The sequence below is a fragment of the Moschus berezovskii genome, chromosome 6 (genome assembly GCF_049115385.1).
Source record: "Moschus berezovskii isolate FMDL1 chromosome 6, NW_MosBer_1.0, whole genome shotgun sequence".
Classification (NCBI taxonomy): domain Eukaryota; kingdom Metazoa; phylum Chordata; class Mammalia; order Artiodactyla; family Moschidae; genus Moschus; species Moschus berezovskii.
The window spans coordinates 13,501,804-13,525,179 of record NC_142465.1 but is presented as its reverse complement, the minus strand read 5'-3'; the positions used below and the strand labels follow the sequence as shown (position 1 = coordinate 13,525,179).

General features: G+C 36.9%; 1 protein-coding gene across 3 annotated transcripts in view; it reads right to left on the bottom strand.

Annotated features, from left to right (window-relative positions):
- Positions 1-23,376, bottom strand: part of OTOGL (otogelin like) — a 181,243-nt gene that overhangs the window by 139,206 nt on the left and 18,661 nt on the right. For all 3 annotated transcript variants that reach the window (XM_088836670.1, XM_055395155.2, XM_088836668.1), the window contains exons 8-15: positions 19,661-19,866; positions 13,080-13,207; positions 12,612-12,718; positions 4,849-4,955; positions 3,984-4,109; positions 2,395-2,503; positions 1,268-1,314; positions 653-798 (exon numbers count right to left, since the gene is read on the bottom strand). In XM_088836670.1, the coding sequence (XP_088692796.1) occupies positions 653-798; positions 1,268-1,314; positions 2,395-2,503; positions 3,984-4,109; positions 4,849-4,955; positions 12,612-12,718; positions 13,080-13,207; positions 19,661-19,866 (976 nt within the window). The remainder of the gene's footprint in view (positions 1-652; positions 799-1,267; positions 1,315-2,394; positions 2,504-3,983; positions 4,110-4,848; positions 4,956-12,611; positions 12,719-13,079; positions 13,208-19,660; positions 19,867-23,376) is intronic.

The following is a 23,376-nucleotide window of genomic DNA, read 5'->3' as shown; positions in this document are numbered from 1 at the left end:
CACAGGAAAAAAAAATCAAACTAAAAAAAACTCATAAACTAGATTGGAATTTTGTTGGAAACAACCAGTTTACGTTGGAATAAAAATAGAATAAAAGATTTTGGCAAAATTTTGACTACTTGATTTAGAAAGAAATGAAAGACCTGTGTTTCTTTGTTTACAAATTATAGATGTGTTTATTTCAAGAAAAGGTCTAAAATAAATATTCCCATATGCTTAAAAAAAAAGCCATCATATCTTTCTAGAATGATATGAAACTTGTTAAATTCTGTCAAAAATCATCTTTAAGATAGCAGTTTTGAGGCAACAAAAAACTTCTTATTGTGCAGTCATTCATGAAATGTTTCAAAACTCTATACATACAAACATTATTTTTAAGAAAGCAAATGAAATAAATATGTAGTATTTAAGACTTTTTTATATTTTGATATCTGAAATCAGGATACATGATATAGTTAATAGCATACATAGATCAATCATCAACATGTTTTTTTCATTGTGGTATACAGAATAATGATGCATCTTAACAATCAATGGTGTCTGATTTTTGAAGAAAATAACTATACCCATTCATGTTATTATTTTTAACCTAGATAAGAAGTTTGAACCAAAAAAAATGAACACTCCTCTGGTCATTTTGAAATGTTCTTACCTGTTCACAGTGAGCTTTCTGTAAAGTAATTGTGAATTTATCTTTTCCAGTTCCTTTTACAAGGATGTATTGGCACATTCCAATGAAAGAATAATGTCGACCATCGAAAGTAGTAAAATGAGAATCACCTACAACGGAGCACTGAACTAGAAGAAGGAGAAGCAAGGGTGGGGGGAGGAAAAGAAGAGGAAGAAAAAGGAGAAAAGGAGGAAGAAGAAGTTATGTTTATTCTTAAAAAGCAGTAGGTCAAAAAAAAGCAGTAGGCCAACTTAGAGTAACTATTCAGGTATCAAAAATAATAGTTAAAGTGTTTAAAATTAACTAGTTTGACAAACTCACTAAATTATATTATTTGATTAAATTTTTTATTTAATGATAGCTGTTCCACATTTTTTAGAGTGTATAATATTTGTACAATTTTCATAAATTTTTACCAAAGTTGTCTGCTCAGAGCTATCATTTATTCAATTTTCCACTTATCCTCTGAATATCTGGATTTAAAGATCATTACATCTCTTGTTATATAAGAGAAGACCTTATAAAAATCAGTGCTAGTTTCCTCCTCAATTTCAAGAAAATCAAGATATTTTCTTTAAAAACATTTTAAAAGATTACCTGGGCAGTCATGCTCAGTGCAGTTCCAAACTCCACCAACACATACACTAAATAAAATGATAAAAATATTAATCTAATTGCACAGAGAAATCGTATGAATGTTTGCAATAATGTATTGGTTAACGTATCGAATGTATCCGGTTTCTTAGGTTCAGAGTAATCTTACCTGAAAAATATCTCTCCGAAATTTCAATTAACTGATCAACATGGACTGGCCAGCACCTCAATTATTATTTATTGCATGCCATATTTAAAAATCAATAAAGATGATACAATGGTAGTACAGATTAATCAAGAACAAAAGTACTAAGCAGAGAACTTTGTTTCTGTCCTTCCCTCATTGCTTAAAACAAACAAAAAAAGCCACACACAATAAACCATTTACCCATATCATTAGAGAAATACATACAACGAGTTAAGATTAATAAGTCACTTCATCTACTAAAAACTTTTAAAGTTGGCTTTGAAGATCATCAGACATTAAAGAGAGAGAAAAGATGTCTCCTTTGTAAGATAAATTCTACCATCAAACAGATAATGAATTTTGGAGGGAAGATTAATCTCTGAAAAGGCAGGAATTCAAATCAGTATCTAAGAATAGGATTAGTTTTCAATTGTATTTCAGTTACATACACAGACAGCAAAGGGAAAATTGGCTAATGACATTTATACCTCTATTTCTTTTTAGACTGCCCTGGAGGGATTTAATCTTTGGCTATAGTAGCTAACTAGTTAGCTAATTTAAGAAAGTTGAAAAGTCTCTAATCATGGCCCAAAATTGGTGATATGAAGAGTCACTTTTTAAAGTACTCAATACAAAAGGACAGAGAACTGTCAAATCCTATGAGTAAAGCATGTGCAAATTAGTGATTACTCAACAGATCATCACATGGATATAAAAATTTATAGAATTACCAGTGGAAGTGAAAAGAGTTACATCATAAAAGAAAATATAGATGGTCCCTTCTACCCCCCTGTTGCTGTAAAGGCTTTAAATACAATGAAACTGAGTCTGGGAATTTTTGGAAGAAAAATCAGTAAAAAGTATATCTCTTTAAATATATGTCAAGGTAACATTGTCACCTAGTCAGGTACCCAGAAATAATTAGCTGTAATTGATCACATACCATTCAGTACATTCTTGTTCAATTTTTGAGCCAACTGAATAAGCTAATCCATGAAAATTGCACGGGCAGTTTTCCAAGGAGATGCAAGTCCCATTTTCCATTATGAGGCCTATTTAAGAAAAATATATATCAAATGCACAAAAGAAATAATAAGAATGATATTCTTTGAATATAATAATTCAACCAACTTTTATCAAACACTTGCTTTCACTAGGTGCTGCTGCTGCTAAGTCGCTTCAGTCGTGTCCGACTCTGTGTGACCCCATAGACGGAAGCCCACTAGGCTCCCCCGTCCCTGGGATTCTCCAGGCAAGAACACTGGAGTGGGGTGCCATTTCCTTCTCCAATGTGTGAAAGTGAAAAGTGAAAGTGAAGTCGCTCAGTCGTGTCCGACCCTTAGCGACCCCGTGGACTGCAGCCTACCAGGCTCCTCCGTCCATGGGATTTTCCAGGCAAGAGTACTGGAGTGGGGTGCCATTGCCTTCTCCGTATTATCCCATTACCTGCTATCAAAATGTTAAGATTCACAGCACAGAAATAGGGCAACTAATGTCTCTTTGCTTTTGAGAGAAGAGGGGAGGAGAGGAGGGAGAAGGTATTGAATTTATTCTGTTTAGTTTCTGTTTATGTGAAAATGAGAGATACACACTGTCATCACACAGACAATAAAGAGCCAGGAAGTGCTTCTCAAAGAGCTAGTACAGTAGAACTGCATCTGTTACTTTTTTCTAACGAGTAAAGGTGGTTGAACCAATGTTACCAAGCACATTCTTTGATGCAGCTGAAAATTTTTCAGAGTAAGACTTTCTAGGCAAAGGAATTATATTCTGGTCCACGGATTTCTGTTCTGATGCAAAGGCCTTATCACATCATTGGTGGGAGCAAGCAGTCAGGCCTGGCACTGGTCCAGCCGACTTTGAGAAGCATTGACAGAACAATGGACCGAGGTCAACAGATATGATTTTAAGTGGTCCTCACTCATATGAAGTACAAGGCAATGGGAAAATCACTTAACATCTCTGGGATTCTATTTTTTAATCTGCATAAATAAAAGGGTTTGAGTAAATCCTCAATGTTCTTATAAATATCTATTAATTTGTATTGCAGATTTAAATCCCATGTCTATCATTTGCTATGTCACTTCTAATGACAAATGTTAAAACTCCATCAGGACTAAAATCTTGTACTACCAAGATATGAAGACTTTTTTTTCTGAATTTTGTCTCTAAGAAATGAAAATATATAAATTATTGTTGCTGTTGTTTAGTTGCTGTCATGTCCAACTCTTTTGTGACCCCCGTGGACTGCAGCCCACCAGGTTCCTCTGTCCATGGGATTGCCCAGGCAAGAATAATGGAGTGGGTTGCTATTTCCTTCTCCAGGGGATCTTCCTGATCCAGGGATCAAAGCCTTTTATTAAAGAAAAGCATCCATTCCTTAGAGTCACTTCAAAGATCAAATCCTACAAGGGGAGAAAATTTGCAATAGACCTAACATCCCAAGAGAGGGCACTAAGACATGATTGTTGGATCACAGGGTACTAGTCACTATGAGTGCAGCAGACACGGTTTCTTTCATGAAGCACTTACCATCTGGGCAATAACACCCATCAAGACAATGGAGATTGCTCCCAAGACACTGTTTCTCAAATGTGCAGGTTGGTGGGCAACAACTGATGCAGTCCCGATGGACAAAGCTGTCGTCACACTTATCGACTAAAATGGGCAAACAGGTGAGCAGTGAGTCCACGCCACTCAACTCTCTTTGAAAAAGATTACAGTGTATTTTTTTTTGTTTTTAAATTTTTTTTTACTGAAGTATAGTTGATTTACAATATCGTGTAGGTTTCAGGTGTATAGCATAGTGATTCAGTTATATATAAATAAAATATATATCATACATATTTTATATGTATAAATTCTTTTTCAGATTATTTTCTCTTATATGTTATCACATAATATTGAGTATGGTTCCCTGTACTATACTGTAGGTCCTTATTGGCTATCTATTTTATACATAGCAGTGTGTATATCTGAATCTCAGCCTCCTAATTTATTCTTCCCCCACCTCTCTTTTCCCCTTGGTTTGTTTTCTGCGTCTGTGAGTCTCTTTCTATTTCAGAAATAAGTTCATTTGTTTCTTTTTATCTTTTAGATTCCACATGTATGCATTATCATGCGGTATTTATCTTAGAATATTACTCAGTCATAAAAAGAATGAAATAATGCTATTTGCAGCAACATATGTGAGGGATTATCATAATAAGTGAAGTAAGCCAGATAAAGACAAAGATTAGAGTGTTTTAAAAGTATTCAAAAGTTTACCAATATTACTGCATCAATAACAAGTCTTTGCAGTTCACTAGTCTTGACAGATAGGGTAAGTGTTGAGTACTAGGGTAAGCCTAAAATTAACAGAAGTACACAGATATGGCTGGAAAATAAGGAAACATACCGCATGCTGGAAAGTCATCTCTCCAATCTTGAATAGGGTAGCCCGCATGGGAACAGGCTCTAGCATACTCGGTGGCCGCTCGACAATAGGTCTCATCATCATGAGTTCTGGAAAGTGAAAAGACAGATCAAAAGTCATAAAGGAAATCCTGACAGGAACTGTGCCCTTTAGCTCTTGTTCAGGAGAAAAGCTGACTATGTGGTGAATATACTAATATTAGTTGATGTCAGCTTATAGATATGTATATAATGTATAATAATGCAAAAAACATAAAAACATGGGATCCCATGTTTAAAAGACTAAGTAAATTGTTTCATTTAAGTCTTTCAATAATTTGGCCATTTTTCTTTCGATTCAAAGGAGTACCATACTGAAAAAGATTTCTATTTTAATTATGACATTTGTTTTAGAATTCTTGTATTTTTTTGCTCCCACACAAAGCATCCCAGACCTTTCAAAATTTAATAAATCTTATCAATATTATTATTAATTAATCCTATTTAATAATTCTATCACAACAAAAACATCAAATATGAAAATGATTTCTAAGACACCAGGCTCTTGATGGTTTACATGCTGGAATAAAATCAATACTAATAATAAGCACTTGTGAAGGATTAAATAAACAGCATTTCATTTGAGATTTAAAAGATTTTTAATTCTTTCAGTTTTAAATTACTAAAGCCAGTTACTTTGCTAATGTTGCCAAGAGTGAATAATCTCTAAGTATTTTTTTATAGTCACCTTAGAAACTCCCCCAAACAAATATAAGAGGTAAGCCAATTCCCAAAGCAGATTAACAAGGCATCTATAAAATCAACAGTGTTTATAAGATAGTGGGCTTGTTTTCCAACCCAACTGAAAGTCTAAATAGTTAAATACCTTTCCACCCTTAAGAATATTGTATTTTGTGAACCTTAGCATTTTCAGTGTTTCTATTGTAAAAACCACTGATCTCAAATTGCCCTTATCCTGTGTTACTGTAACTGGAGTCATGCAGATTATCTAGTCCAATTAACTAAGCTTTAGAAGAAAAAAACAGGACTGAAGACTTCAGAAGCACAGAAAATATTCTAAATCTCCAAACAAGTCTCTGAAAAACAGGGTAAGTTAAATGTTGAATTCTTAGAAAGACGTTAAATTTATGATTTACTTTAAACATATGCATTTTTTCCTACAATTAATAGAGGATTTGAAAGCTAATTAAGTAACTGAATATTGGTTTTCCAACCTAATGCAACTATTATCCTAATCGTTTATTGTGTCTGTTACACTAGGAACTGTGCTAGGCACATTGCGTATGGCATTGCATAAAACAACAGCCGGGCAACAAATTATTTACTGAGGGGGAAATTAGATTATTTTTCCATTTTGGATGTTAATTTTAATAAGGAAGATAAGCATTAAGTAACAGTTGTTTTTAAATCAATTGACTTGGGTGCAGCAAGATTAGAAGCATTTCCTTGCTGCTAAGTTCAGCATTATTAGAAGCAGCCTGAGGAGGACCTGAGTTCAAGGACTGGTATTGTATCATCCTATAAATTCCAACCCAGCTATCACTTTCTCTAGGCACTCCCTGAGAAGGTTAGTAGTTCTCTCCTCCACATTCACTGTACTTTGCATTTAAAGCATGTACAATTGCTGAGAACCTGTTTTTCTGCCCCATGAGAATCTGAGCTCCTAGGACAGGGACTATTTCTAAAGTGTGTCTGTTTCCATGGCCAACAGACACATGAAAGGATGCTCAACGTCACGAATCATCAGGGAAATACAAATCAAAACCACAATGAGATATCACTTCACACCTGTCAGAATGGCTGCTGTCAAAAACAACAACAACAACAACAAATAACAAATTGCTGGTGAAGAGGTGGAGAAAAAGGAACTCCAGTGAACTGCTGGTGGGAATGTAAAACAGTGTAGCCACTATCGGAAAGAGAATGAAAATTCCTCAAAAAACTAAAACTAGAATTACCCTATGATTAAGCAGTTCCGCTCTTGGGTATATATCTGAAGAAAGCAAAGGCACTAATTTGAAAAGATACATGCTTATCAATGTTCACAGCAGCATTATTTTTTCATCAGGAGAAGGCATTCATTTTTTCAAGCAAAATTTATCAAGATCAGAACCAGCTTCATGGGAATGTGACCTGTGCAAACAGTCACACAGGCCCTGCTCTTAAAAAGGCTGTCACTTAGTTGGATCCTGTACTCGTTTAATGCTCTGCTGTCACTATCTTGAATGCTTAGCAATTTTTTTTAACAAGGGGCCTTGCGTTTTCATTTTGTGCTACCTCCTCCCCCCTTGATTTATTACATTCTAAACAAATTAACTGACATTCTGACATAATCCAGCCTAAAACATAGTCAACCTACCTGGAATAAGCAGAAGTTAAGAAACTAGGCAAAAGGCAAATTCAGATCTCCTGAGAATAGTCAGGTTATATGAAATAAGATCAAGCAAAAACTCATAGTCCTTACTATGAGCCCTAAGACTCTAGGTGATCTAGACCCTGCCTACTTCTCTAACTTCATCTTCCCTCTCTCTCTTCCATTCACCATGCTCCAGCCACACTTTTTGTGTTCTGGAAACACCCCGAATTTGTTTTGCCATACCTCCCAGGAGGCACTAAAAGTGAAAGTGTTAGTTGCTCAGTCGTGTCTGACTTTGTGACCTCAGGGACTAGAGCCTGCCAGGCTCCTCTGTCCATGGGATTTTCCTGGCAAGGATACTGTAGTGAGTGGCCATTTCCTTCTCCAGGGGATCTTCCTGACTCAGGGATTGAACACAGGTCTTCTGTATTGCAGGCAGGTTTTTTACAGTCTGAGCCATCAGGGAAGTTAGTAGTAAAGAACTTGCCTGACAATAAAGGAGACATAATAGATGCAAGATCCCTGGGTTGGGAAGACTCCCTGGAGGAGGGCACGGCAACCCACTCCAGTATTCTTGCCTGGAGAACCCCATGGTCAGAGGAGCTGGGAGGCTTCAGTCCACAGAGTCGCAAAGAGTCAGACATGACTGAAGCAACTTAGCACATAGCATTACTTACAACAGCCAAGATATGGAAGTAACCTAAGTGTCCATCAACAGGTGAGTGGATAAAGACAATACTATATATGGAATATTATAAATGGAATATTACACAGCCAAAACAGGGAACACAGTTTTGCCATCTGCAGAAACATGGATGGACCTGAAGGGTATTATGCTTAGTAAGGAAGCAAATACTGTGTTTTCACTTATAGGTCAAATTTTTTAAAACTAAAATGAATTAATATAACAAAAGAAAAACAGACTCACAGAGAACAAAACTAGTGGTTATCAAACTAGTAGGGAGAGGGAGTGGGGTGGAACAAAATAGGAGAAAATAGGGGTTAAGAGGTACAAACTACTAGGTATAAAATAAATAAGATACAAGCATGTAATGTACAGCATAGAGAATATAGTCAACATTTGATAATAACACTAAATAGAAAATAATCCATAAACATATGGAATCACTGTTATATACCTGAAACTAATGTAATATTGTAAGTCAATTACACTTCACAAAAAAAATTTTTAAGTAAAATAAAATAAATTAAAAATCAACGTAATAAATTGTTTCTATTGCACCAAGATGTGACATAATGCTCAGCTCAGAATAGACACTCAGGAAATACGTATTAAATTGAATGCAATATACTATCCTAATCCAAGCAGGAAATTTGTATTCAACAGATTCATAATTATATAATTGTGGTATAGAATCCCTGTGAGGCAGTCCTTTAATATAAGAAATGAACAGAATCTCCTTTAGGGGAAAAAAGATGTAGGCGGGTGTAGTCCTGCATGGACTATCGAGGAGAGTAAAAGGCCAACTCTGGTACCTTCCCTCTTCCATTTTATCAATGCACACTTATTCACTTGCATAGTCTTTTCTTTGGTTTACATGCCTGCTTTGCCTGGCTTCTTCAGCTCAAATACATATCTTAAGGTATCAGTTGATTTCAACCAGTAAAGGTGTTTCACAATTCTGCTGTTTTTATTTGCTCTAAAGAAAGCAACTAGGTTTCAAAATTCAAAGCATAAACACAACAAAATTTAAAGAGACAAAAATGTTAACTTCTTACTGATGAAATTTCAGATGAAGCAGGTACAGCAGGCTACATTTTGTGCCCAGTTCCCTCTTCTTTTTAAAATTAGAACCTGCAAGATTTTGCTGGGCATATGGCTGCCCAGCCAAAGACAACATTTCCCAGCTGTCCTTACTTCTAGGGGTGGCCATGTTTCTAAGTTCTGGCCAAAGAGTTAAAGGTGGAAATGTGCATGAAACTTCTAGATCTCTTCCTTAAAAATGTTGGTGGTGGTGGTTTAGTCGCTAAGTCATGTCTGACTTTTGCGACCCCCATCGACTGTAGCTCACCAGGCTCCTCCATCCATGGGATTCTCCAGGCAAGAATACTGGGATGGGTTTGCCATTTCCTTCTCCAGGGGATCTTCCTGACCCAGGGATCGAACCCAGGTCTCCTGCACCACAGGCAGATTCTTTACTGACTGAGCTATGACAGTTCTTTATTCCCTTTTCTCCCTTGCTAAGGGCTAAAAGATGGACATGGCAGAGGTGAGACAGTGTTTGACAATGAAATGGAGAATAATACCCTAGGCCCTGGGAGATGACATAGCCAATAGTATCACTGAGTCAATGGAAAACTCGTGGAACAGACACACTATGAACCCAAGACCACTTGCCAGCCTGGACTTCACATGAGAGAAATACAAGCATTCAATTTAATTGAAGTCCCTGATATTCTGCCAGTTGAAGCAGCCTAACAATATTCCATTCTAAAGGAGAACAGTCCTGGGTGTTCATTGGAAGGACTGATGCTAAAGCTGAAACTCCAATACTTTGGCCACCTAATGCGAAGAGTTGACTCACTGGAAAAGACTCTGATGCTGGGAAAGGTTGGGGGCGGGAGGAGAAGGGGATGACAGAGAGTGAGATGGCTGGATGGCATCACCGACTCGATGGACATGAGTTTGAGTGAACTCCGAGAGTTGGTGATGGACAGGGAGGCCTGGCGTGCTGTTATTCACGGTGTCGCAAAGAGTTGGACATGACTGAGCGACTGAACTGAACTGAACAATATCTCAACTAATAAATGGAGAATGACTTTTCTGGATCTACCAGAAATAAGGGCAATGGACTACCTACGAATCCCTCCAAAAGAGACCGATAGAACAGAGATATAACAATACAGCACTTAAATGAAAAGTAAAACCAAATAGAGAACAGAATGTTGTTAAATATAAAGAAAGGTCAGTACTCAATATTTTGGGCAGAGGGAGTATTCTTTCAAAGCTCCTGCACTAGTTAAAAAAAAATCCCTGAAATTTAGACTATACATACAAATAAAGGTATAACTGTACTTAACTCAAAATTAACAAGTATCCCAAACAATCTCATTTTAATATCTGGAAAATATCATTGCATTCATTATTTTTGTAATTATCTTAATCTAATTAAAGGCAGAGTGATTATAAGTAACATAATTTCACACTACCTCAAACTTTCCTGTTTGTTTTTACCTTTGGTAAACTTAAATCTCCTATCAAGCTATCAGGATTTAATTTCAGAGGTTCATAGCAATGTTTCCATGTACCATTTATACTTCTTGGAATATTTAAAAAATAAAAGCATATTAAAAATTTCTTGAGATACTCTCTAACATTCAAGATAGCTAATCACATACATTTGGAAATTTTTTTTTAATTGTATAATTGATTTACAATGTTGTGTTAGTTTCTGGTGTATAGCAAAGTGATTCAGTTATACATATATACACATTCTTTTTCATTTTCTTTTCCATTATGTTTTATTACAAGATATTGAATATAGTTCCCTGCTCTATTCAGTAGGACTTTGTTCTTTATCTATTTTATATACAGTAGTTTGTATCTGCTAATCCCAAACTCCTAATTTATCCCTCCCACAGTTTTTCCCCTTTGGTAACGTAAGCTTGTCTTCTATGATTGTCTGTTTCTATTTCATAAATAAGTTAATTTGCATAATATTTTAGATTTCACATGTAAGTGATAGCATATGGTATTTGTCTTTCTCTTTCTGACTTAGCCTGATATTCCCTAGGTTAATCCATGTTGCTGCAAATGGCATTATTTCATTCTTTTTATGACTGAGTAGTATTCCATGGCAGAGAAGGCAATGGCAAGCCACTCCAGTACTCTTGCCTAGAAAATCCCATGGATGGAGGAGCCTGGTAGGCTGCAGTCCATGGGGTCGGAAGAGTCAGACATGACTGAGCGACTTCACTTTCACTTTTCACTTTCACACATTGGAGAAGGAAATGGCAACCCACTCCAGTGTTCTTGCCTGGAGAATCCCAGGGATGGGGGAGCCTGGTGGGCTTCCGTCTATGAGGTCACACAGAGTCGGACACGACTGAAGTGACTTAGCAGCAGCAGCAGCAGTATTCCATGGAATATATAGATGTGTCACACCTTGTTTCTTAATTTAGTTGGAATCCAAGGATATTTGCTTTACAATATTGTGTTGGTTTTTGCCATACATCAACATGAACCTGCCATACGTATACATATGTCCCCTTATGCCACATCCTCTTTATCCATTTATCTGTTCATGGACACTTACATTGCTTCCATATCTTGGCTATTGTTAATAATGCTGCTATGAATATTGGTGTGCATGTATCTTTTACTTGTTAAATTTTTGAAAAAATAAAAAGACTTCAATAATGGTAATCTATATTGATGAACATATTATGATGAGTCTCACTGAATTTACTCCCAGACAACTACCTTTGTCTGGTGTTCTTAACCCAGGAGTGAATGCAGGAGCCTGTAACCTTGGTGTGAAAAATATTACATGTTTATTTTCCCTAATTTTCTGCTTATATTTAGGATTTCTTTCAATTACACACATAGGCAATACATAAGGCAATGTTCTTAGCAGAATCTGTAACTTTATCATCAATATAGCTCATATCTCGTTTTTTCGTATTTTCATTTTTGTTTATACTCTTTTTTAGTTGGAGTTTCAATATCAAACTCTCAAAAGTTAATAGAATGAATATACAGGAAAGTAGAAGGATATGGTAGACCTGGAAAGCACCATGAACCAATGGAAAATAATTAAGACTTACACAATTTTCATACAACAGTTGGATACAAATTCTATTCAAGTTCCCATAGACTATAAACTAGAAGACACTGGAACGTATCCAGGGACATAAAACAAGCTGCAAAAAGCTTCATGGCCTAAAGGTATTGAAATCATATAAGTCTGTTCTCTTATCACTGTGGAATTATGTTAGAAATCAATGTCAAAAGATATTTCAAAATAACCCACATATTTTTGGGCTTCCCTCGTGGCTCAGCTGGTAAAGAATTCACCTGCAATGAAGGAGACCTGGATTTGATCCCTGGGTTGGGAAGAGCCCCTGGAGAAGGGAAAGGCTACCCACTCCAGTATTCTGGCCTGAAGAATTCCATATAGAGTCCATAGGGTAGCAAAGAGTCAGATAGGACTGAGCAACTTTCATCACCATCATCATCATTTTCATCACATATTTTCAAATGCAATGTGACTATTCCACAGTAAGTTTTTAATAGCTGTTAATACAGCTTATGTTTTACAGTTCCCACTACATTCTGTCAACTGTTGAGATAGGAACGTTATAGAATGGCTTTTGCTCTTCTTTTTGGATAAAAGAATTTCATTATAAATACTAATTATTTCACTTACTTGCAAAGATCATTAACACAGCTGGCAATATATAAATATGGATCAATATATTCATGGCAGCTCAAAAAGGGAAATTGCAACAGGATCTGACACTTGAAGAAGATTGCCTATGCAGAAAAAGATGGTAGTCACTAGAACATACTAAATGATACGCATGTACTCTCATTTTTTTTCCATTGATCTATTTGCAAGATTCTCTGTTCTTATTAGGAAAGAGAAGGTATGTAGGCTTATTAATTTAAACAACATTTTCTAACTATTTTCATAATGAGCACCACTTTTATGAAGCTCATTGCATTCATCATTTTGGAAGTAAACACAAATTTATTCTTCTTGCATTACATTTCTGGAATTTAATAGTGTTTAATCATGTTGTGTTTACACTAAAAAATGCTTAGTGTGAAATATACAAATACAATTATACGTATGCTGTATCCAACATGCCAAAGTTTTTCACATCATATTTACCTCAAATGCTGGCATTCCACTGGAGCAAGGATTTGGAAAATCTGAGGGTGTGGGTACACATTTGGTGTCATCTGGAGTTTGCACTGACCAACTATTTGCAAACACAGCGATGTCTTCTGTATAGTCCTCTATTTCACACAAACACACACACACACAAATATGTGTGATAGGATCACTTTCCACAAACACACAGTTCACCAACATAAAATTTCTGGTCAAAAAGCTAAACTCAGTAACTTTATCATTACCAATGATATTAGACTAGAGAATTACTTTAGCATAATATCCATAAAAATAAATTGAACAAAGTTTAAGTACCAAATACCAATAATACCATTGGAGTAGAAAAGGCAAACTCCATTGAAGGAACATGGGGGAGGGTTGAAAGTGAGTGGCACCACATGCACACCAGTAAAGTACTGATCAGCCTGTAGTGTGTGCTGCAAAAAAGAGGAAATATGCATAAAGCTAAAAACATAAGCAAAAGTGTGGTATAAAATTTTTCAGACAGCCCTTTCATTCTAGCTGATGTTAGTCAGAACCTTACTAAAATTGTAGCTCCATTTAGGGGGTACCTAGAGCCCTCGTGGAGATTTCAGAGGATGGTCATACAAACAATGAAAAAATGGAAAAGACAGCTGGAGAAGAGGGGACTAAGAAGTGAATTAATTTCACGTGAATATGATGACTAGTTGTTTCTAAAGATGCTCAGGACAGATTAAGAATCCAGATACCTTCCCAGCATTATTCTGAAGCAAGATTCAGGAGCTAATGTACAGCAGCCACAAGCAGACAGTTGCTGGAGAGCACTCTGGGCCATCTACCCTTCCGAGGACAAGTTCAGGGCCTGACATGAAAATGAATTCTGCCCCACATTCAGACAAGGGCAGAATCTGAAACCATGATTCTGAAACCATGATTCCTTAGCAGATGCAAACAAGATGACATCTTGAAGTTCCATCTAACAGTTAGCCTTCATGTCTGAGTGTTATCTTCTCCACCACTGAGATATACACAGCCACAGGTTTACCATTCAATACAAGTTACTGCACCACTAGAATCAAAAATAGCAAGTCACATGGTTCACTACCCTCAGTTTCTTCCAGATAGGAAGATGTCTACCTACTGCTACCAAGTGTTGAAAAGATTGTGGAAGTTTGCCCGTAAGAAAGCTTTGTTCTGTTAGTATAAATCCCAAACTTTACTGGGGCCTGAAAGACTTTCTGATCCGGCCTCTGCACTCCCCGACTGCCCAGCTCCTCACCGACTCTACCCCACCCCACCTTGCTCACATCTTCCACGCCTGTTCTTGGTCAACCAACTCCAAGCATTCGGGCTTTATACCATTCTTCACTCATGCTCGTTCCTACCCTGCTTCTGCTTTGGCTCTCCTTCAAAATCACTCTTCCCCCCAACTTTCCCTCTGCTCTCTCCCTGACTTCATGTGGAATTCTATTCAGTATGACCTCCTCAGAGAAGCTTTCTCTGGCACGTGATCTAGACCCTCTAAACAAAAACTGTTCTATCAGTCTCCTTTCCCCCTTTTTTTCACAGCTGCTATTGCTCACAAAAACTGTTTTAATTTGACTCTTTATTTATTTTGCCTTCTACCAAATGAAGGGGGAGAGCTTGTCTAAGCTATCCTATTGCTGGATCCCTAGTTTACTATCTTGTATAGAGTGGGTACTCAAAATATATTTGCTAAATAAGGGAACTAATAAATACAGGGAAGTTTGCCATGTTTATTAAATAGATTATTAGAATCTTAGATATTTGGTCCAACTCATTCTCTGATATTGGAAATGTGTCACACTCAACAAAGCATAGGTTGGATCTAACATACTTAATTTTTAAAAGGGAAAATTAATGTTCCTTTTAAATAAATTTATAGTTACATTTCATTTCAAAGCATCATCATAAGTTTTTCCTTCAAAGATCTTTTTGAAAATATGTATTTATTTATTTGGCTGCATTGGCTTTTTGTGCTGCACTCAGGGGCTTCCCTGGTGGCTCAGACGGTAAAGCGTCTGCCTGCAGTGCGGGAGACCCGGGTTCGATCCCTGGGTTGGGAAGATCCCCTGAGAAGGAAATGACAACACACTTCAGTACTCTTGTCTGGAAAATTCCATGGACTGAAGAGCCTGGTAGGCTACAGTCCATGGGGTCGCAGAGAGTCGGACACGACTGAGCAACTTCACATTCACCTTCACGTTCAGGACCTTTGTTGTGTCATGTTGATCGTTGCAGCGCATGGACACTCTGGCTGTGATGCACCAGCTTAGTTGCTCCACATGGAGGATCTTAGTTCACCTACTCGGGATCGAATCTGCATCCCTTGCACTACACGGTGGATTCTTTTATTATTTTTTTTGCAAAGTGGATTCTTAATAGTCGGACAACCAGGGAAGTCTCCAGCATATTTTAAAGGTCTGAAGAATCAAAAATATTTCCTAGGGCCAACTTTTTTCCATGTTTATACACAAATTTTAATGTAACTAAACAACCTGGGCAATCCTGTAGAGGTCATTTTAATTCCAACTTTTAACCACATATTTATCTATTTTTATTACACTGCATTGCATTACTATGAGACTTTAAATCCAAACCAACTGGTGGTCTTGGAGCCTGCAAAACTAAAATTAAAATGCTTCATATAAAATGTGCTACAAATGAAGTAATTTATTGTCCATATTGGGACACTTCTGAGAGTGAAAGAGAGACACTATTAATTATTATGCTGGAAAAACAAGATAAAATCAGGGGTTCTATGATGATGTGTAGCTAGCTATAGACATGAATTATGGAATAAGAATCTCAACTAGACAACAAACTTAAATATTTCTATATCTACAGAAATTCTGAAAAGGCTCATTTCTTTGTGAAATCATGCCTGAAGAATGCATAGGAATGCACAGTGAAATACAATTTTAATCACTGTTAAGAAACAATGAATTCAATGGCATTCAGTCAAACTACCACTCTGCCTCTAAAGATTTATCTAATCAGCAAAGTACAGACAGTTTCAAGAAAATACTAGGCATCTTATTTTTTTAATTTATTTTTTATTGAAGGATAATTGCTTTACAGAATTTTCTTGTTTTCTGTCAAACCTCAACATGAATCAGCCATAGATATACATATGGGAGATGGGAGGAAGGTTCAAAAGGGAGGCGATATATGAATACTAGGCATCTTTAAGCTAAAGGTAATACAGCTCAACAATGGACATCTTCTTGCATTATTACAGTATGGAAGAAAATCAAAAGGCAGGTTCTAGTCACATCCTTATAAATTATTGTAAAACGGGAGCCTGGTGGGCTGCTGTCTATGGGGTCGCACAGAGTCGGACACGACTGAAGTGACTTAGCAGCAGCAGCAGTTTTTTACATCATTCTGCTTTACACTATGTACAGGCGTGCCAAGTCACTTCAGTCATATTCAACTCTTTGTGACCCTGTGGACTGTAGCCCACCAGGCTCCTCTGTCCATGAGATTCTCTAGGCAAGGGTACTGGAGTGGGTTGCCATGTCCTCCTCCAGGGAATCTCCCTGACCCAGGGATCAAACCCTCATCTCCTGTATCTCCTGCATTGACAGGCGGGTTCTTCACCACTAGCGCCACCTGGGAAGCTTGCTTTACACTATACACTAAATAAAATTGTGAAAAAGCTGAAATCTCTCTTCAGGTTTCTTCCACATACTTTCCAGGATCCTTCTTGCCTACCGCCAGCTCAGCCATAATTCAGTCAAATTTCCTCCTTCTGGTCTTCTCCCACAAATAACCCGCTAACAGTGCTCTACATGCAGCCCAATTATGTCACTGCGAGCAGCCATTCCTTGTTCCAGTTTAAAAGTCTGTCTGACTTTTAACTCAAATCCTAATCTGAATCTCTCTGCCTCTAATAAGAGCAGATGCTATTTTCTATTCCAGTTTCTGTACCATGCTCCCTAAATGTCCCCGGGGAAGTTACCCATAGCAGTCTTCTTTAACTCTTTTCTAGCTCTCAATAATACTCATAAAGCTTTGATACAGAAGAAAAAGAAACCAATAATTAACTTCTAATTGGTTCTGCTGCTGCTGCTGCTGCTAAGTCACTTCAGTCGTGTCCGACTCTGTGTGACCCCATAGACGGAAGCCCACCAGGCTCCCCCATCCCTGGGATTCTCCAGGCAAGAACACTGGAGTGGGTTGCCATTTCCTTCTCCAATGTGTGAAAGTGAAAAGTGAAAGTGAAGTCGCTCAGTCATGTCTGACTCTTCCGACTCCATGGACTGCAGCCTACCAGGCTCCTCCATCCATGGGATTTTCTAGGCAAGAGTACTGGAGTGGCTTGCCATTGCCTTCTCCGCTAACTGGTTCTGCCTGGGTCCAAAACCCTACTTCCTAATATAGTCTCAACATGCCAACTTTGTGAACTCTCTCATTTCTAAATACCCGACTGGATGCAAAACACCGTTTCAGGATGATCTCTATGCTGCATATTTGTGTTGTGCTCACTTTTAAACACATTCACTTACATTTTCTCATTAGATCCTCACAATCTGGGAAGGCCTCAGGGTTATTATTGTTATCTCCATTTTTTATGTAAGAAAATTGACTCCTTGAAGCCCTGCTCTTTAGCTACCAGTAAACTAACACTGATGAAGCAGTATCCATACAGGGAAAATGTTAGCATATTAACAAGGGCCTCTTAAAGCAATGTCTTTAATCAAACATTTTCCTATTAGATCCATTATAGGCTTATTGAGAGCACTTGGAGATGACTATAAATTAGCCAGTAATTAATAGCAATTAATAATAACAGTAAATAATTAACATAATAATAGTAATTAACAATAAATAACAGTAAATAATTCAGTAATTAACAATTTGCCAAGCCAGGCACTGTACCAAGTATTTTACACAGATTATCACATTTAAACCTTGCAACTCTATGAAGTATACACTACTAGTATACCATTAAACTTAGAAAGTTTATTAAGTAGCAAAGTAGAATTTGATTCCAGAACTCAGTCTAAGTAGGACTTTCATTCCCTTAAAACACAACATATGGGCAACTCTTCTCATTAATTTTATAATGCAAAACAAAAAGTATTATATAGCACTTTACAGATTAAAGTCAATATCTCTCATATTTATCTAGGCATAGCATTGGGAGCGAGTTGGAGCTATAACTCAATTCTGATAGCACCATTTACAACCTATGTTACATCGGGCACATCACCTTGTGTCTTCATTGTAAAATTAAGGAAATACCACCCACATTACATAGCTCTGCTGGTAAAGAATCTGCCTGCAATGCAGGAGACCTGGGTTCAATCCCTGGGTTGGGAAGAGCCCCTAGAGAGGAAAGGCTACCCACTCCAGTATTCTGGCGTAGAGAATTCCATGGACTGTATAGTCCAAGGAGTCACAGAGTCATACCCAACTGAGTGACTTTCACTTACATGAATGATGTTGTAAGAGTTGGGAATAACATAGCTATGTGGTCATATTGTTGTTTAGTCGCTAAGTCATATCCAATTTCTTCTGACTGTAGCCTGCCAGGCTCCTATGTCCAAGGGATTTCCCAGGCAGGAATACTGGCATGGGTTACCATGTCCTTCTCCAGGGGATCTTCCTGATCCCGGGATCAAACTCACATCTTCTGCTTAGAGGTAGCTTCTTTACCACTGAGCCATCTGGGAAGCCCATGGACTCATAATATAAATAGTATGAATCTATGTTATTATTATTAATAATACTGTGAGTTCCAAATTATTTTAATCCCTATTTTACAGCTGAAGAAACCGAGTATCAGAGAGATTACTTGAGATGCCTCAAGTTATAAAACTTGAAAGACATAGAACAAGATTCAAAGCCAGGTCTGCTGGCACTAAGCACAGTATTCTTTTTTATTACACATGTATACATGGCTGCAAATCATGAGTGAGTCCTGTAATTCCCTTATTTTGTTGCCACTGCACACTAGTACCCATACTAAAACAGAACCTATTTTTAATAGCTCACTGAGATTAGTTTCATGACTTAGAATGAAGTTGAGTGAATGATGTGTACACCATCATACATGATTAAAAAAATATTTCCAAGTTATTTTTCTACTTATAAATTCCGCTTATATTCACAAAACTATTGTGTGGCAGTCATTTAATTTATTCCTATCCAGACTAGAAGCAAAATATGTCTTGCCCAAAAGTAGACAAGTTTGCCCCAAATGGGTTTGAATCACTAAAATATAAGCTCCAAGAAGGGAGGAGTTTTTGCTTTGTTCCCTTACATATCCCAAGCTCCTACAATAGTGCCAGACATGAAGCAAATGCTCAGCTAGTATTTGTTACATGACTCAGACCTGACTTGTATTAATTTAACAAATGTAAATTAGCTCATGGATTTCAAGAATGACACAAAACATTTTCCTGTTCAAACGTCACTTAAAATCATGTAAGCAGGCAAGTAATAGCTACCATTTTTTGCCCAACCTAGAACAAGTTTTGTACCCTTCTGGGTATATAAACAGAGTGATCAGTGCCAAAAGCAGACCTTAGAGGTACCCACCCATTTCTTCTCCTCCACCTGCTCACCTTGCTGAATGATGAAATCATCAGATTGAATGCCGTTGTAGTTTGCACATAGGCCACATGATTTCCCTTTATGCTCCTCAGACAGCTTCAAGTAAATTCCAGATATTCCATCCCAAGCCAACGAAAAACCAAAGGTTGTTTTCACGAGAATATAGTCAGCTAGTTTCTCAATGAAAACCTGTCCAATTGTCTGAGGCAATGTTAAACTTGAAAAACAGAACACAGGCAATCTAAGAATTATGATGAAACATCAATTACAGATGATCTATTTCTTTCTTGAAGTGACTGAGAAATAAATGATAATTATTATTCAAAATTGTTGAATAAACCATGCAATTAGATTTCCCAAGGAACCGCCCTATAGAAAATCTCAACATTTTTGAAATTTTAATATTGAAATAAATGCAGGAAAAATTATACCTATTTCTACATACTTATTTAGATTTTATACTTACAGAGTTTAAGATAATCTAAAAATGCTGCTCAACAATTTTGAAATAAGAACAAACAATGCTCAAAGTATGTAAACACATTGCTAGAGTGCTGATTTTGTTTAATTTTGTTTTGAAATTGGCTATAAGGAATTAAGAGCTGCAATGGCAAGCCACTCCAATACTCTTGCCTAGAAAACCCCATGGATGGAGGAGCCTGGTAGGCTGCAGTCCGTGGGGTCGCTAAGGGTCGGACACGACTGAGCGACTTCACTTTTCACTTTCACACATTGGAGAAGGAAATGGCAACCCACTCCAGTGTTCTTGCCTGGAGAATCCCAGGGACAGCGGAGCCTGGTCGGCTACCATCTATGGGGTCACACAGAGTCGGACACGACTGAAGTGACTTAGCAGCAGCAGCAGCATCCCCAAAATATCACCTTGATACAAATCATCATTTTCCCATGAAAAAAGTCTAGGCATGATTAATTATGATTTACACCTTTAATACTGCAAAGTATATCTTTAAGAATAAAGATACTTTCCATGCAGTACTGCATAGGGATTATATTCATAATTTTTAAGTTGCATACAATTTGATCTATTTAAGCAAGGGTCACACTGAATAAACTCCTGATCCAATGTCTAGTCTTTCCATTTACACAAGCATGTACACATAAAAGAGACTTGAGAGGCATAAGAGAACTGAAGCGAACGAAACAGTTAAGCATTTTAAAAGCACAATAAGTCACCTAGAATGCTTTTGAAAGAACACTGTCCCCTTTCCATCAGAAAGTATCACAGGAAAGAGCAGATGTTAGTAACTAAAGAAATGAGAGGAAAAAAACATTTTTACTAAAATAGTCATGCTAACCGAAAATTATAACCAATAATGTGAGTAAGATGAGAGGTTAGTAGCTATGTTCATATATTTCTCCCAAAAATTTTAGATTATTGCGTTCCTCTCCAGGAAGTGAACATGGCTACATGAAATAAAAACTATAAAATTAAGAATACTCTTTAACAAAGAGTTAGTCCCCAAAGAAATGATTCAAATGTCTGTAATCATTTGCACAAGTATGTTTGCAGATAATTATCTAGTCATAGGATTTCATTTTAAGAATAAGAAAATAACTAAAATTTACATTGTCGAATAAATAAGAATTTCCTGTCATAATCTATATTTATTAAAAGTAAAAACACAGGAAATTCATTTTAAATTGAAGGTAAAAGTTAGGATGAATAATATTTTTTAAGTTTGCAAGTTTACAAAAGCTATACTTGAGAAAAGTGAGTCATGTTTTATAAAGATACTCCCTTGCAATGGGATGTTCACTGCAGGGAGGTATAGTTGTTCTGCTGTGGGTATTCCTTGGTTTAGTCATTTGTCACATAATCTCTTTCACAGTAAATTTGATTAAGTACACAATTTTTTGAAACCAAAATAAAAGATGCTAGTAGAGATGAGTGGTGATTCTAAAAATTTGATAATCTCCCACAAATTTAAGATAAACCCCATGCAACCCAGGCAGGAGACAATAACAACGCAAACTAAAATGAATGCACAGATTCATTCTGAAAATTATTCACTGGTTCATATGTACCAAAACCCTTCATTTTACAGGGGAGGCAACTGAAATCAAGAAAGGTAAAATATGAGGTGCAGAATCTCACACATGTGATTTCCTTTTGGTAAACATTTCTCTAGCACCTGCTGAGAGACAGGCCATAGGCCAAGAAGATCATTATTATAAGCAATTTAGCTGAATAATAAGGAAACCATCTTCTTTTTATTATACAAATGGAAGTCTTCAAAGAAATATTTTCTCTGAGTTAAAATTTAAATGTGATCTCCTAGATTTAACAAAGGGTTAGTATTCTTGAAAATCTAATTCAATGACACTTTTGTTTAAGTGCCCACTCACTGGAAAAGACTCTGATGCTGGGAAAGGTTGGGGGCGGGAGAAGGGGACGACCGAGAATGAGATGGCTGGATGGCACCACCGACTCTGTGGACATGAGTTTGAGTGAACTCCGGGAGTTGGTGATGGACAGGGAGGCCTGGCGTGCTGTGATTCATGGGGTCGCAGAGAGTCGGACACGACTGAGCGACTGAACTGAACTGAACTGAGCTGAACTGATGCTACCACAAATTCCATATAAAAATCCTAAAACACTATTTAAATACAACTCCAAGAAATACATACATAAATATATTATCTTCCCATTCAAATGATTAAACTTTGTTTTATAAGAAATTGAAAAGTACAGAACCCAATTGATTAAGAAAATAAGCCTAAGGAGGGGCTGCTTGGGGTTGCTTGATTATGACAAAGCCTGGGGCAGAGCCTGCCTCCCCTGGTGCTTCATCTAAAGCCTTTCCGCTATCACCCGCTGCCTCTTGAGGAATCTAAATTGAGAAAGCAAGCACATAGGTTGGTACAGCTATTGTACCAGAAAGAATTCCCATGGTTCAAATGCTTGCTGGTGAATTCTGAATGATGGATAGAATTGTTCTATCACATAATTTACTTTTCTCGACAAAGTAATGTCAGCCAAAACAGAAAAAAAAAAAAAAACCCTGCCCTCAGAAAATATGCCCTATTAGAGGAAAACAGTTAATAAAATTTATGACAAAATGTAACTAAAATATATACTATGCTTGATGACATGAAGGAGAAATATTAAGCAGAGAAAAGAGAGTGTGTCAAAGGTTGAAAGGCAACTTAAAATTCAGTATTTCTATACTCATTAAGCTTGGAAGATAGATTATGACACTGTACTTCTAGTTTAAAATGTACAAAATCTTCTATTAAATAAATTAACATCCATGTCCCCAAAAGTTTCAATTCAAGACCAGTTATATCTCTAACAGAAAATCCTGTGACACCTAAACTTCATTTACACAAATTTGGAAAGGATTTTCAGAAGCTGAGTTTTATTTTGATTGTCTAAAAAAGAAGAAAGGATTTATGAAAGACAAAATATAATTTAAAAGTTGAACTATGAGGATTTCTCCTTAATCTCTCTTACAAGTAGATGTAACAATCTTATTTCTACCAACGTAAGTGTATGTGTATCCTGCACAAACATTAGGGAGGCTAAACTGTTCAGATTTCTTGTTATCTGGCTAGCTTTGGAGCTACTGAAATTTTGATGCCTGCATGCTCTAACTTAGGGCTTCCCTGGTGGCTCAGTGGTAATCCACTGGCTACTGCAGGTGACATGGGTTCGACTCCTGGTCAGGAAAATCCCTGGAGAAGTAAATGGCAATCTACTCCAGTA